Below are 14,920 nucleotides of genomic sequence, written 5' to 3' on the forward strand. Positions count from 1 at the left end.
CCGGCCGGGCCGGTACCCTGCTCTTTCTCCCGCCGCAGCCAGGTTTGCGGAACAGGCGTGCGCTCTGCTGACGTCCCCCAAGTTCGAAGCCTGCCACCGCGCCGTGAGCCCTGTGCCCTACGTGCAGAACTGCCGCTATGACGTCTGCTCCTGCTCCGACGGCAAAGACTGTCTCTGCAGCGCCGTGGCCAGCTACGCCGCAGCCTGTGCCCGGAGGGGCGTGCACGTTGGGTGGCGGGAGCCCAGCTTCTGTGGTGGGTGCCCTCCCTGTCCGCCAACTCCCACACAGCCCCGCCCCGCACGGTTCTCGAATCCCCTGCGTGCGGCTCGTTCTTTTCACCGCATTGCCTCTGCATTGTAGCGTTCAGAACCGGGCCCAAACGCATTTGGCGAGCGTGGGTCGTGAGAACTGTTAATTTGCAGCCGCTTTCTCTCCCATCTCCAGCAGGACAGGCAGTGGGGACTGGCTCTCCCACAGGACAGTGTGATTACGCTAGCCTGTTCTGGGAGCGCGACTTGCACCCCTCTACCTGGAGGCCTAGAACCTTGCAGTTCCTGTGAAGCAGAGATTTCGTGCGGCTGCTGCCACCTAGTGTTCGATACATGTATGGCCAGGTTGAGGAATGAGTGGGTCCCAGATCCCAACGGGGGTCTGCACTCCGTAGTAGGGAATGCACCTAACAGATCCTTGGCTTTTAACTCCAGGCCAACCATCAGTGGACTCCTGGCCCACATCTCTGGCATTGATAAAGTTATGTAAACTAGAATGACATCCTTGTCCCCAGCGGACTTTGGAGTCTTGCTGTGCCATGTTAGATTTCTGCACCAGAGCTGATACCCTGCTCCACATTAGAGACCCTTGAATGGCTGGGTTGTGCTCACTTTGTTGTTGGTGGTGCTGCACGGGGAACATGTGCTGAGTGCCCAGCATGGTCAGGCAATGCCGGTGGTGTAGAGCATGAACCTACTTCCTTTTTGAGGCATAGGTGGAAACTGCCTCCGTACGAGGTGACTGTCACACTGAGTAAAAGGATACTTAGATTAAGGCAGAGGCAACCAAGGAAGGCTTTCTAGAGGTGGTGTACTTGATCAGGCTTTAAAAAGTCACCATCTTGGCAGAAAAGAGCTGTTCCACAGGGGGATAGTTGTAGTGATGCATGGATGCATGGGAATGAGGAGGATATTCTGGGAGGGTGAGGTGTTGTGAATATTCTGATTTTTAGGGAGAAGTAGACATGCTTGGAGATGAAAATGCCCCATGGTTCTGGCAGAAGCAGGGAAATAGGAGCTCTGATAAATGGTGGAAAGTCCTAATATATCATGTATTTGAAGAGAAGCTTAGCTACAGGACTCTAGAAGTGTCACTCTTGGGTTCTACTGAACCAACTTGTGTTTTGAGTCTAAGAAGTGTCCCAAAAAAGAGGAGCAGAGACAGAGTGAGGATGAAAGGGACCATGTATATGGATGCATACAGTTGTGCCTCCCTGTCCCTCTGGGTCAGGGATGACAGAGTCATGGCCAGCAGCTGGAAGAGTGAGTCTGAGGTCTTGCTGGAACTTGCCGGTGACTTCCCTGCCCTGTGGCCTTGAGCCGGTCATCTCCTCTTCCACAGCTCAGTTTCCTCATCAGGGTTTGCTGTTTAGAAGCTGGGCAAAGTGATGAGGAGGAAATGGTATGCTGTTCTTGACTATGCTTTGCTTGTTCACCAATATTAGAAATTCTGCATTATCAGTGTGCTACAACATCTGAAGGATATCCTAATTCAGGACCTTCTCCCAGATCACTGAGGGCTTACTGGCACGTTCTATAATCTCGCGAGAGCTGCTGTTCTTCACCTCTACCGAGAACACAACAAGAAGGAATGGGCTGAGACTATGGGAGCAGGGACTGAGACTTGGAGGCAGAAAATGTAGAGGTGGTGGGAAGGAGTTTTCTGTCTCTATGGGCTTGTGTGGAGGTGACCCAGAGAAGAGAGGCTGGCCAGATGGGAGCCCCTGCCTCCATCCTATACCTCATTTTCTCCCTGAAAAATGAACAGAGCTCCCTAAACCACTAACTCCATCCTTAAGAAGAGTCTCCACCAACTGGGGATGCTCATGAAGCAAGGACTGATCATATAGCTACTGTGTGGGATGTGTGAGGAGATTGGAAGATGCATACTTTTTTTTTTTTAATTGTTACTTGGTTACATTTCCTTTGGGAAGAAAAGAGCATGGGCTTTGTAGACAGGGATGAAGTCTTAACTATTTCTGCATCTGTGAGCCTGATACAGCCCCTGGCATACAGTGAGTGCATGATAAACATCTGTTAAACTGAGGTGTGCACTACTTCTGGGGAAGAAGCCCAGTGGAGAAATTTAATATGGCTCCAAGCCAGCTCTAGAGACATCTGTCAGAGAGAAAAAGCTCTCAGCTCCAGCTGCTCCTTAATGAGTGAATGAATGTACCCTTAACATTACACGTTCAATGGATAGAAAGAGAGTTGCATTTTTATTGCCCAACACACCCCATCTTAACACACCCTGCTTTAAATATTCATCCACCGACCCAGACTCTCTGCTGGTTCAGAGAAAAACCCATGACTAATATGGTGATGGAGCCTGTTCCCTGTTCAGCTCCCCTCAAAACTAAACCCTGCACAAGTATAGGAGGGGAAGCCTATGGGGGCTCTCCAGGTGTCCTCACCCCCATGTCTGAAGTTCACGGCCAGGACTTCCTTTTACAGCTTCTGTGACATGTTCTGCCATTGGCTTTCCAATGTAGAAATGGAGTCTCACAGAGAGGGCAAAGATTCTAATGGTCCCAGGAGGAGTGTGCTCAGAGTGAGGTTGTCATTTCTTGGATAGGAGCTGATTAGCAACAAGAAAGCCTTTAGAAAGGGCAAAGTGCTTCCCACACCCCCCAGTAAAGGGTTTCCTCATCGGGGTGCTCACGGTGTTGGCCAGAATCCAGGGGTGCCAGGTCTTCCTCTGGAATACTCCCTCTCATGTGGGGCTGTGAGTTGGGGCTGTTTCCCAGAATCCAGGGGTGCCAGGTCTTCCTCTGGAATACTCCCTCTCATGTGGGGCTGTGAGTTGGGGCTGTTTCCCAGAATCCAGGGGTGCCAGGTCTTCCTCTGGAATCTCCCCTCTCATGTGGGGCTGTGAGTTGGGGCTGTTTCCCAGAATCCAGGGGTGCCAGGTCTTCCTCTGGAATCTCCCCTCCCATCTGGAGCCGTGTGCTGGGGCTGTGTTTCCTCAGTTGTTGTCATGATAAAACAGCAGTGAGCATTTGCCACATGGCTCCTAACTTGTTAGCTTCCTTAACCATCACAACAACCCAGGTGGGCATTAGTCTGTTTTAGGGAGGAAACTGCTCAAGGTCACAGCATAACTAATGGCAGACCCAAGGTTCGAACCCAGGAATTTGGGAGACAGAGCCCATCGGCTTCCCTGTGTTGCTGCTTTGTCACACGTCCTCTTGGGTCGTGTCTGCTGTGTTCTTTCTCTGTGGGAGGCCAGGGAGAGTGAGGGCGGGGAAGAGACAGGCCTGCCCACCTGGCTGGGGCAGGCATAAGGGTGTCCCCACTCTTCGTGGCTGTCTTCAAAAGCATGGCTCCTAAGGGGCTGTTTCCTTTGTAGAGCATAATGGTTAAGAGCATGAGCTCTTGGGTCACAGAGAGCTGGGTTCAAATCCTGCCTCTGCTTCTTCCTGGGAGGCATGACCTAGACAAGTCACTTAGCTTATGTTTGAGTTTTTTTACTCGTAGGAAGAGGGCTATGAGGTCTAACTCCATGGGAGGCGTGAAAGGCATAGAAGCTGGTGAAAAGCAGAATATTCTGTAGATGCTCAATTAATTATCATCATCCCAGGAGAAATGCCCTTGCCTGCCATGCCCCATTCTTTTTAATATTCACAGTGTCACAACCCACCTGATTTCTACGTGTCCCAGGCTTCAAGGATTCAGAGGCCATTAAGGCAGGGCCTCTGCCGAACCAGAGGGGAAACCGTGTGCATCCATTATCATCATAGGCATTTGTGAGCATGAAAATACAGTTTTGCTCCTAGTGGGAAAGGAAGGTAGTGACCGTACAGATATAATTGGGGCCACAGGTCCTAGAAAAACAGTCCTTGGCATCTGTATGTTTCCACTGAGGCCCCCCTTCCCCTCGCCTCTCTCCCAGCACTGAGCTGCCCACAGGGCCAGGTGTACCTGCAGTGTGGGACCCCCTGCAACATGACCTGCCGCTCCCTTTCGTACCCGGATGAGGACTGCAATGAGGTCTGCCTGGAAGGCTGCTTCTGCCCCGCAGGGCTGTACCTGGACGAGAGGGGAGAATGTGTGCCCAAGGCCCAGTGCCCCTGTTACTATGATGGCGAGATCTTCCAGCCCGAAGACATCTTCTCAGACCATCACACCATGTGGTAAGTGCAAGCAGCAGGACCAGGGACCTCGGGAATGGCAGGGCTTGAGAGGAAACTAATCCTCCAAGTCCTTCATTTCGTGGGTGGGAAACTGAGCAGGAAAGTGACTTGCCCAGAGTTGCACAGCAAGTCAGAAGGAAAGCTGAGATCTCACCCAGCTTGAATGGCTTCCTTACTTCACGGCTGGCAGGGGACTGCTTCTGTTTCATTGCCAACTCTCATGTGTTGAGCCTCATTTCCCCACGGTAGGTCTTAATTTCCCTTTTCGAGGATGAAATGGGAGGGCTCCCTGTCCCCTCCCCTGTAGCCTCCAGGCAGTGTGCCCAGGCAGGAACATTTGAGCCAGAAGAAAATAGACAACAGCAGCTTCGCCTCAGTGGTTCATTGCCATCCTGACTTGCTTCACGTACTTCCTTGAAAAATAGCTCCAATCACGTATGCTTCTTGTGTCCCTTTGCCCAGGCCCTCTGTCTTCATCCATTTCAGTGGGGCTGTCATGGTCACAAGAGAAATTGTAACACAACGTTTGTTGGGCAAACACTTCCTTGTCACCTGGTGCCGGCCTAGAGATCGGTGACCTGAAGGAGAACAAGAGACAGTATGCGCCCCAAAAAGCTGATGGTCTACTAGGGAGACCAATTAAAATGTCCTGATTATGGAATATTTCAGACATAAAAGTAGAGAGAATAGTGTGAGGAGCACAAAGGCATCTGTCCCCAGCTTCAGTGATTATCATCAGCACTTGGCCATTCTTGTTTTATCTATTCCCTCCTCCTCGTTTTGGCCAAAATAAAGAAAATCTCAGCTATTACATCATTTCATCTGAAAATATTTCAATATGTATTTCTAACAGATAAGCATTTAAAAAGCCCGAATCTAACCGTAATACCATTATTAAGGTGAGCACTAATAATAATTCCCGATAACACCTACTATTTCATCCAGCTTTTCTTGACTGGCTCAAAATGTCTTTTTATATATAATTGGTTTGTTCAAATCAAAACCGAAACAAGGTCTGCACACTGCATGTGGTACGAAGCTTTTCCTTCTCACTTAGTGAGATAAATTTGCCGTCCTTCCCCATCTCTTATGCCCAGAGCAGGTTGGTTATGCTTGGATTAAAACAATTGTCATTGGACTTGGATTTCAAAATGTGTTGTATCCCCCTCTGGACTGTGACCTTCTCAAGAGTAGAGACTGTCTTATAGACCCTGCTTCCCAGCAGCCAACATACTTATGGCAGAAAATAGGTACAGTCAGTGTTTCCTGAGATGAAATAACTATCGTGTCTGGTAGGCTCAGCATTTCATAGACATAAACATCTCTACTCATTCAGAAAAGGGCAGATTGCTTCCACTTGGAGGGAGTTGGAGAAGACTCAGTGCGGGGGGTAGCTTTGGGTTTGAGGAGGATTCCGGCAGTGGGTGTGGGGTGGGCCCATGGGAGGAGGGCTTTGGGGTGGAGCCAAGGCCCAGGGACCAGAACACACAGGGAGTACTCACCAATCACCAAGGTAAGTCCTCTGGGGGAGCATATGTTGCACGAAGGGAAGATAGGCCTGGGGAAATGTTGGGGGTCTTTGAAAGATGCATGGGGGCTTGAGCAGTAGGCAGTGAGGACCTCAGAGGTTTTGAAAGAGAGCAAATAGGGTCAAAGCATAGCTTTAGGGAGTGGGCTCTGGAAGCTGCATGAGGTGTAAAGACAGGGAGATGGGTTGTGGGAAGAAGTGGACACAGTCTGGTCAAAAGGTTCTTAGGCCCTGGGCCAATACTAGCAGTGGAGACGGAGCAAGGAGACAGAGGCCAGAGACCCCGGGAAGTGAACAGACTGGGGGGACATTTGTGGGGATGAGGTTGGCTGAAGATGGCCCCGGGCTTCTGAACTGGAGTGTCTGGGAGTGCAAGAACCGCAAGAGGGCTCCTTGCGGGTAGAGGGAGGGTCGTGAATTGGGTCTGAGCCCAGATGGCTGAGTTGCCGGGAGCACATGTTGGTGAGTGAGGGGAGACAGGCGCTGGATGGGTGGGTGTGGAACTCGAGTGAGAGGTGGAGGCTGGACAAGATTTGCGTGGAGGTGCCCTGTGTGGCTGCGGGAGTAGCTGGGCCCGTGAAGGAAGTGGCTGGAGGAGCAGAAAAGGGGACTGAGTCCAGAGCATGTTCAGATGGCCAGGGGAGCAGAAAGCGGAGCCCATGAGAGCAGCCAGAGAAAGGCGGCCAGCAAAGAGGTACAGCGTGGGCCAGGCCATATGGTGGGGGTGAAGGGAGCAGGAGAATGAAAACATCTGTTGGTCTGAGCATCCGGCCTTTGCCCAGCGGTCGTTTTACTACAGTTGTCCGGCTACGATTTTCAGGGCGTTTCTCTCTGGGACCTTAAAACAACGCTGTTGGAAGGCAAGCATCGCTTTTCTTAGTAAGGAATTTGAGGCTTAGAGAGATTATCACTTTCCCAAATCATCTAGCCAGTGATAGAACCAGGGACTCTTAGACTCTTCGTATTACACGGAGAGTAGGCTGTTGAATTTGGTGATCGGAAGGTGTGGTGAGGAAAGAAGCCAGAGGGTAGGAGGCTGGGGTGACTTGGAGAGCAGCATGTGTCCCTGGTCGTTTTACCATATCAGAGGCGCAGGGAAGGTGGGGAGAGGAGGTGCAGCGAGCCCTGGAGGTGCAGCTACCCACTGGGGGATAGCCCTGGCTTCAGGCTCTCTTCAGGATCTGCCCGTCACAGTGGGCATCATCAGTGACCTCTCCATGATGTATAAACATCCTCTTCTCGGGCTCTCCTTCGGGCACCAGGACTGAAAGCTACTGCCCATCCTGTCTCTCCACTTCATTTAGAAATGCAGATTTCATGGAGAATGGGAACCAGTGGGAACTTGGGGCTTGTTCTGTGGCTCTTTATTTTTATTCCAACACACCGAAGAGTGAGCCCCATGGAGCAAATGCTGGTGATGCCCACAAAAGGTGGTAGGAAGGTGCAAACACGTGTGTCTAGGAAGTGTCTTTAGCTATTGGGTCACCAAACAGGCATCACAGTAGAGTGCTTACGCTGTGGCAAGCCAGATTCTGGGCCAGGAGTTGATTATAAACCTACCTGCAAGGTTTTTCTTTTCTTTCTTTTTTCTAAAAATAAAATTAAGCTTTTGGGTCATGTCCAAATGATACACAGACCATGACATGAGGGTATTTTAAAGTCAGGTGTTAGTTAAAGATGGGCACGGTTTCTACATGTGCCCAGAGAGGGAAGGGCTGATTCATTCTTGCTCATTTAATAAATTTTGATTGAACAGCAACCATGTTAAAAATATTCAAAATCACTATAATCAGGGAAATACAAATCACAGCAACCTCATATCTACTGGGTATGTTACCAGATATGTGTTACTTCTTATCTACTAGAGAGGAAACATTTGAAATCTGGATAATGTCAAGTGCCGGCAGGGCTGTGGAATATGGGGCACCCACTCTGCTACTGTTGGGACACACACCTGTTCAGATACCCCAGTATCTTTCCAAAATCTAAATCTGGTTATGTCACATCCCTGCTTGGAATCCTTACTAGCTTCCCCTCACTAGGCCTTAGGATAGGGACCAAATCCCTATGATGGCCTCCCAGTTCCCATGTGATCTGACCCCTGCTTACCTCTCCTCTCTCCAGTCCCCTGGTCTTCTTAATCTGGAAGGTGTGTTGCTCTCTGCACCCGGGAAAGCAGTTGACATAATTTATGCAAATTAGATACCCACACTTGATATCCCCACAGTTCTGCTCTCAGGTATATACACTAAAGAAACTCTCACACAGGTTCTTAAGGGCACACGTATGGAGATGTTAATCACAGCCTTGTTTGCGGTCTGTGTCCCTCCCTGGGAGGTGCATAGATAAAATGCAGTGGATACACACTGTAGAAGGTCATGCAGCCTTAGAAGCACCAGGCAAATAGGCATGTATTAGCAGGGTTCAATCTTAAACATGTGGTAGTAAAGAAAACAACAAAACACTATGATATATGAGATAATACCACTTATGCAAATTAAACATACAGGCATGCAAAATAAACACCTGTTTTATGAGAATATATTCAGGCACTTCTACATTGAACAAAATAAGATTGTATACATTTTCTTTATTGATGCATAAAAAATTTACCCCAAATTTAGCATCTTAGAACAATGGACATGCGTAATCTCACCCAGTGTCTAAGGGTCAGGACTCCAGGAGCAGCTTGGCTGGGTGACTCAGGCGTGCTCATAAGCTTGTAGTCAAACTGTTGACCAGGGCTGCAGGCTGAATTATCCGGGGACTTGCCTGGCTTTAGAGGGTCCATTCCCAGCTCATTCACACAGCTCTTGGCAGAAGGCTTCATTCAGTTCCTTACCATGTGGACCTCTGCATTGGGCTGCTCATAATGTGGTTCCCCAGAGTGAATAATCCAAGACAGCAGCGAGACAGAAGCTGCAGTCTTTTATAACCTAATCTCAGGTGACATATGGTATGTCACTGCTGCCACGTACTGTTGACCCATAGATCAACCGTGGTGCATTGGAGATGACACAAGAGTTTGAACACCAGGAAATGAGGATCACCAGGGGCCATTTAGAGAACTACATATCATAAAAATAGTTGCCTGTGTTACAGGACGGGATGGGGACTGGAGGAGAGGAATAAAAGAATATTTAAAAGAATACTGGATACTTTATGAAAAGCCTTATGCTGGCTGCTGAAGAGATAATGAGCAAGACCGGTCATGGCTTCTGCCCTCTTCGATATAGTCCAGTGACACAGAGAGAGATGCTAACCAGATAATAAGTCCAGTACACGCAGAGTCACAAGTGTGGAAGGAAGAGAAGTACATCATCTGTGAATCCTTGAAACGGGCTAGAGAAAAGGTAGGAAGGGGTCAGATCGCATGGGGCCTGGAAGGCCATCTGAGGGATTTGGCCTCCTTCCTAAGGCATCTTGAGGGGAAGCTACACAGGAGTCCAAGCAGGGATGTGACATAATCAGATTTAAGTTTTGGAAAGATACTTTGGCTGCCAGGAGGAGTGTGTTTTGGAAAGAGGCAAGAATAGGTGCAGGGACATCAGTCAGTTAGGAGCTTGTACCTTGTCCAGGTGACAGGTGGTGGCAGCTCATGGCAGTGGAGGTAGAGAAGTGGGTATGAATGCTAGAGGTGTTTAGGAAGCAAGGTCCAGGGGCTTGGTGATGGTCAGACATGGGGGTTGGGGAGAAGGCAGTGTCAGGGCTGACTCCTCGTGTGCTGATTTGTGAATCTGGACATTTGGTGGCATCATACAATGAGTCAGAGCCCTGGAGGGAGACTGGCTTTGGTGGGGGGATCATGACTTCAGTTTTGGACATACTGACTTTGAAGTCTTTGAGATGCCAAGATGGCTATCAAGTGGGCACTTGCATACATGGATCTTGGGTTCATGGGAGAGATCCCAGCCGCTGGTGTAAATTGGTGAGTCATCTCTATCATAGAAGCTGAGGGTGCAGATGGCAGCCTAGAATAAGAGAGGGCTCAGGGTGCAGCCAGCAGAGGGGTGAGCCGAAAGAGCAACTAGGAAAGTAGGAGGAAAACAAGGAGAGATTTGTCTCTTGTCCTAGAAGAACAGAGTAGTCACAGTGGTGAATAATGTCAAAAGGGATCAGGTAAGGAAAGAACGAGAACTAAAGAGGTTCCATTGGGTTTGGTGACATGGAGAGGGTTGGTGGCCTTAGTGGGCTGTGTTTCAGCTGAGTTATGGGACAGCCTTGGCTTGGAGGGGGAGAGGGTGATGGGGAGGTGAGGAAAAGGAGCCAGCAAGCTGCCTTGCAAAGCTAGGTTCTGACCTTACTCTCTGCAGCTACTGTGAGGATGGCTTCATGCACTGTACCACGAGTGGAGCCCCAGGAAGCCTGCTGCCCGACACTTTCCTCAGCAGCCCCCTGTCTCATCGCAGTGAGTACAGTCCCCCTGGAAGGGCTCTTCACCTCGCCGCTGGGCTCCTCTGTCTGATGCGCGTGTGCATTCAAGCACGAGTCAGGGTTGACACCATTTTTGTGTTCATGTGACTGATTTTCCAGCCTTGACATGCCTTTGCGTGTGTGCATTCAAATTGTTGAGACAGGGAGGAATTTTATTTCGGGGAAAAGACGGAGTTATCTGCAAGATGGATTTAGTGAGACCTCTGTCTTGCCCATGGTGAGCTTAACCCAGTGAGCAGCTGTAAGTTGGACACTCTGATAGTGGTGAAGATCACCCTCCTTCATTGACCTCTTTTTACCCAGGGACATGCTTGCAAGGATGTCTGTCTATTTGCCTTCATATCTATTATCTATCTATCTATCTATCTATCTATCTATCTATCTATCTATCTATCTATCTATCTATCATCTATCTAATCGTTTTATTTTATTTATTTTTCTTTCCCACAATACGTGTACTCTCTTTAATTCCCATCCCCTATTTCCCTCATCCCCCCACCCATCTCCCCTCTGGTAATCATCAGTTTGTTCTCTGTAGTTAAGAGTCTGTTTCTTGGTTTGTTTCTCTCATTTTTTCCCCTTTGCTCATTTGTTTTGTTTCCTAAATTCCACATATGAGTGAAATCACTTGGTATTTGTCTTTTCCTGACTGGCTTATTTTGCTTAGGACTGTACTCTCTAGCTCCATCCATGTCATTGCAAATGACAAGATTTCATTCTTTTTTTATGGCTGAATAATGTTTCATTGGATATATATATCACATCTTCTTTATTCATTCATCTATCAATGGACACTTGGGCTGCTTCTGTAGCTTGGCTATTATAAACAATGCTACTTAAACATAGAGGTGCAGGTATTTCTTTGAATTAGTGTTTTTGTAGTTTTTGCATAAATACCCAGTAGTGCGATTCTTGGATCGTAGGGTAGTTCTAGTTTTAGCTTTTTGAGGAACTGCCATACTGTTTTCCAGAGTGGCTACACCAGTCTGCACTCCCATCAACAGTGCATAAGGGTTCTTTTTTCTCCCTTCCTTGCCAGCACTTATTGTTTCTTGTGTTGTGGGTTTTAACCATTCTGACAGGTATAAGGTGATAACTCATTGTGGTTTTGATTTGCATTTCCCTGATGATAAGTGATTTTGAGCATCTTTTCATGTGTCTGTTGGCCATCTGGATGTCTTCTTTAGAGAAATTTCTTTGCAGAATGTCTTCTGCCCATTTTTAAACTGGATTATTTATTTTTTGGATGTTGAGTTGTATCAGTTCTTTATATATTTTGGATACTAACCCTTTATCAGATACATCATTTGCAAATATCTTCTCCCATTCTGTACATTGCCTTTTAGTTATGTTGATTGTTTCCTTCACTGTGCAGAAGCTTTATGTTTTGGTGTAGTCCCAGTAGTTTTCTTTTTGCTTTTATTTCTTTTGTCTCAGGAGATTTATCTAGAAAAATGTTGCTATAGCTGATGTCAGCAAGATTACTGCTTGTACTCTCTTCAAGGATTTTTATGGTTTCAGGTCTCACAGTTAGGTCTTTAATGACAAGGATGCCTGTTTAGAAAGCTTCTCAGATGGATGTGAAAGAGGAGAGTTTGGATGTATTGTTCTCAGTTTAAAGGTCCTAATAGTTGCCACACTGTTGAAGGACAAGGCACAGAAGGGAGAAGGGGCTGATCTAGCTTTGATGGGACCATATTCACGTTTATGGGTCAGGGAGAACTAATTGGCTTCCAGATGGATCCTTGCTTAGAAAGGACTGTCCCAGTAGGAGGGAGAGGGATGCCATTAGGCAGATCAATGGGCTATTTTCAACGTCAAGCTTGACCACTTCTCCCTGCCTTCTTCTTCCCTCAAGACCCCATCTCTCCAAGTGACCCAGATGTGGGCCATGAATTGGTTTTTCAGTTTGTGCTGGTGAGAAGTCAGGCTACCTGTGTGACTGATTGGGAGAACATCTCTCAGCCTTGAGCTGGGACAAGATCCTAAGCATGTGAGTGGATCACAAGTTGAAATCACAACTTGTGACCTGTTTAGGCTGCTATAACAAAATACCACAGACTAGGTGGCTTAACTGTGAGAAATATAGAGATGTATTTATACATGGAGGCTGGAAGTCCAAGATTAGGGTGCCAGCAAGGTCAGGTGAAGGTTGCAGACTTCTCCTGTGTTCTCACAGGGTGAGAACGGCTGGGAGCTCCATGGACTGTCTTCATCAGGGCACAAATCCGATTCGTGAGAGCTCTACCCTCATGTACTCATCACTTCCCAAAGGGCTCATTTCCTGTCACCACTACCTTTGGGGTCAATACATGAATTTGACAGGGTACCTTCAGTCTGTAGCAGATTTCAGGGTCAATACGTCTGTCTCCCCCTCTCTTTGGTGGTTGCTCACATCTTCACCCTCTCTTGGCTCTTTTCTAGCTGATAGTCCCTGGAAGGGGTCATCTTTTGTGAAGCCAGGAAGCTCCTAGAATTTTGTATGGTTTGGAAGAGCCATTTAACCTTTTAGGTTTTCAGTTTCCTAACAAAAGTTTCTGTATGAAAATAAGGCTGGGAGGAGGGACGCCAGGGTGGCTCAGTTGGTTAAGCCTCTGACTGGCTCAGGTCACGATCTCACTGTTCATAGGTTCATGCCCCACATCGGGCTCTGCGCTGACAGCTCAGAGCCTGGATCCTGCTTTGGATTCTGTGTCTCCCTCTCTCTGCCCTTGCCCAGCTCATGCTCTGTCTTTCTCTCTCTCAAAAATAAACATTAAAAAAAAAAGTAAGGCTGAAACCTGTTCACAGGAGATAGTAAGTGCTCTATGCAATAAGATAGAAATGCTGTGAAATGCATCTGGGTTTTTGAAAGAAAAGTGCTGTATTAATCATCTGCTGTTCTCATTTATTCAATCGGCCATTGATAGCCCCCAAGTGTCAGGAAATATGATACATCCTGATCAAAGGAGACACAACCCCTGCTTCCATGGAACATATATTCTAGTATTCTCATGGGGGGAGGTAGGCAGTCAACAAATAAGTAAAACAGACAGTGTATCAGAGTTTGGTATTGGAGGCGATAAGGTGGAGGCTGTCAAAGCAGGCAGGGCCAGGAGTGTCGAGGGACAGAGTGTGGCAGATTTAAATAGAGTGGCTGAGGCGGCCAGTGGCGAGGCAGAAAATGACTTAGAAATCCTCCCTTAAGGTTTTTGTGACTAAATTAACTTGCCCATTTTAGGAATGGTCCACTTGGGGCCCACAGAGGTTATTTTTTAGCACCCAAACACTGGTCTTATAAAGCCTAGGTCTGGACATTTCTGCAGTGCATTCTGATTTGATGCCATCTGCTATGGCAGGTTCAAGGGGGATGAAGAATGTGGGCTGTCACAGGCAGGTGGAGAGCCAAAGAGGTGCCTTCAATGTAGGCAAAGGTCAGGGGCTGAGATGAGTAGATGTGGCCATCTAGTCCCACCGGGGAACCTGGCTCAGGGCTAGACCTGCTGGAGGTCAGGTCATCCCAGGGAGGGTGCAGTTGGGTCTCTGGAAGTGAGTGGCTGCACCTGGAGGCAGCAAGGACCGTGTGGAAGGTAGATCCATCCTTCACGAGTCACCTCTTTGGTTTTTTTGTTTTGTTTTGTTTTTCCCTCCAAGGCAAAAGGAGCCTGTCTTGTCGGCCCCCCATGGTCAAGCTGGTGTGCCCTGCTGACAACCCGAGGGCTGAAGGGCTCGAGTGTGCCAAGACCTGCCAGAACTATGACCTGCAGTGCATGAGCACGGGCTGTGTGTCCGGCTGCCTCTGTCCCCCAGGCATGGTAAGCCACCACGGCCCCAGAGGTGGGAAGCCTGGCATTTCCCTGCAGACGGGCACACATGAGGTGGCTCTGGGGCAGAGAAGGAAGAAACAGGAGCCAAATGAGAATGGTAATGGGCGCAGAAGCGGTGATGGGGGCAGAGGTGGGGGAGAGTCTTCTGTGGCTGACTCAGCCACCAAAGTCGGGAAGAGAGATGGTGGGAAAGCGTCTGGAGTCCATCCTGATGAATCTGACAAAAACACAGGAACTTAGGACGCAGAGGTGCCAGAGGAAGCAAAGCAAGTATTTCCAGAAAGTACTTACAAGTGAAAACAGGCATTTCCCCTGGAATTTTCCCAAGGGCTGCATTTACTTATTCAGAGGAGAGGGCACACATGTATTTGCATGTATTTTGCATATATAGATACAACTTTCCATTGCGAGAGATGATGTCCTTCAGCAGCAAGGACCAGCCCAACTCCCTTCCCCTCACCGAGACTTGTTTTCCTCATCTGTAAAGTGGGTCACGAGGTCTTGGCCAGCTCTTGAGATTCCATGATTCCGGGGCTGGGGCTTCAAACACACAGCCTGTGGCTGGCGCTTCCTTGGATGCCTTGCAGAGTCCAAGCCATGCTGGTTTGCAACCACCTGGCTCTAGACTTCTGCTGGTGGCAGTAGTGTGAGCCTGCCCAGGCTCCTTACCTCTCTCCCAAGTCTGGCTGTCAGCCGGTGTAGTATAAACATATTACAGTAGTCCCCCATCCGCGGTTTCGTTTTCCAAG

General features: G+C 48.5%; 1 protein-coding gene across 2 annotated transcripts in view; it reads left to right on the top strand.

Moving 5' to 3' along the window:
* Positions 1–14,920, top strand: part of VWF (von Willebrand factor) — a 137,395-nt gene that overhangs the window by 51,731 nt on the left and 70,744 nt on the right. For both annotated transcript variants that reach the window (XM_077759150.1, XM_077759149.1), the window contains 4 exons: positions 39–254; positions 4,163–4,403; positions 10,245–10,339; positions 13,999–14,159. In XM_077759150.1, the coding sequence (XP_077615276.1) occupies positions 39–254; positions 4,163–4,403; positions 10,245–10,339; positions 13,999–14,159 (713 nt within the window). The remainder of the gene's footprint in view (positions 1–38; positions 255–4,162; positions 4,404–10,244; positions 10,340–13,998; positions 14,160–14,920) is intronic.

Source organism: Crocuta crocuta, unplaced genomic scaffold (genome assembly GCF_008692635.1).
Source record: "Crocuta crocuta isolate KB4526 unplaced genomic scaffold, BGI_CrCroc_1.0 scaffold72, whole genome shotgun sequence".
Lineage (NCBI taxonomy): Eukaryota > Metazoa > Chordata > Mammalia > Carnivora > Hyaenidae > Crocuta > Crocuta crocuta.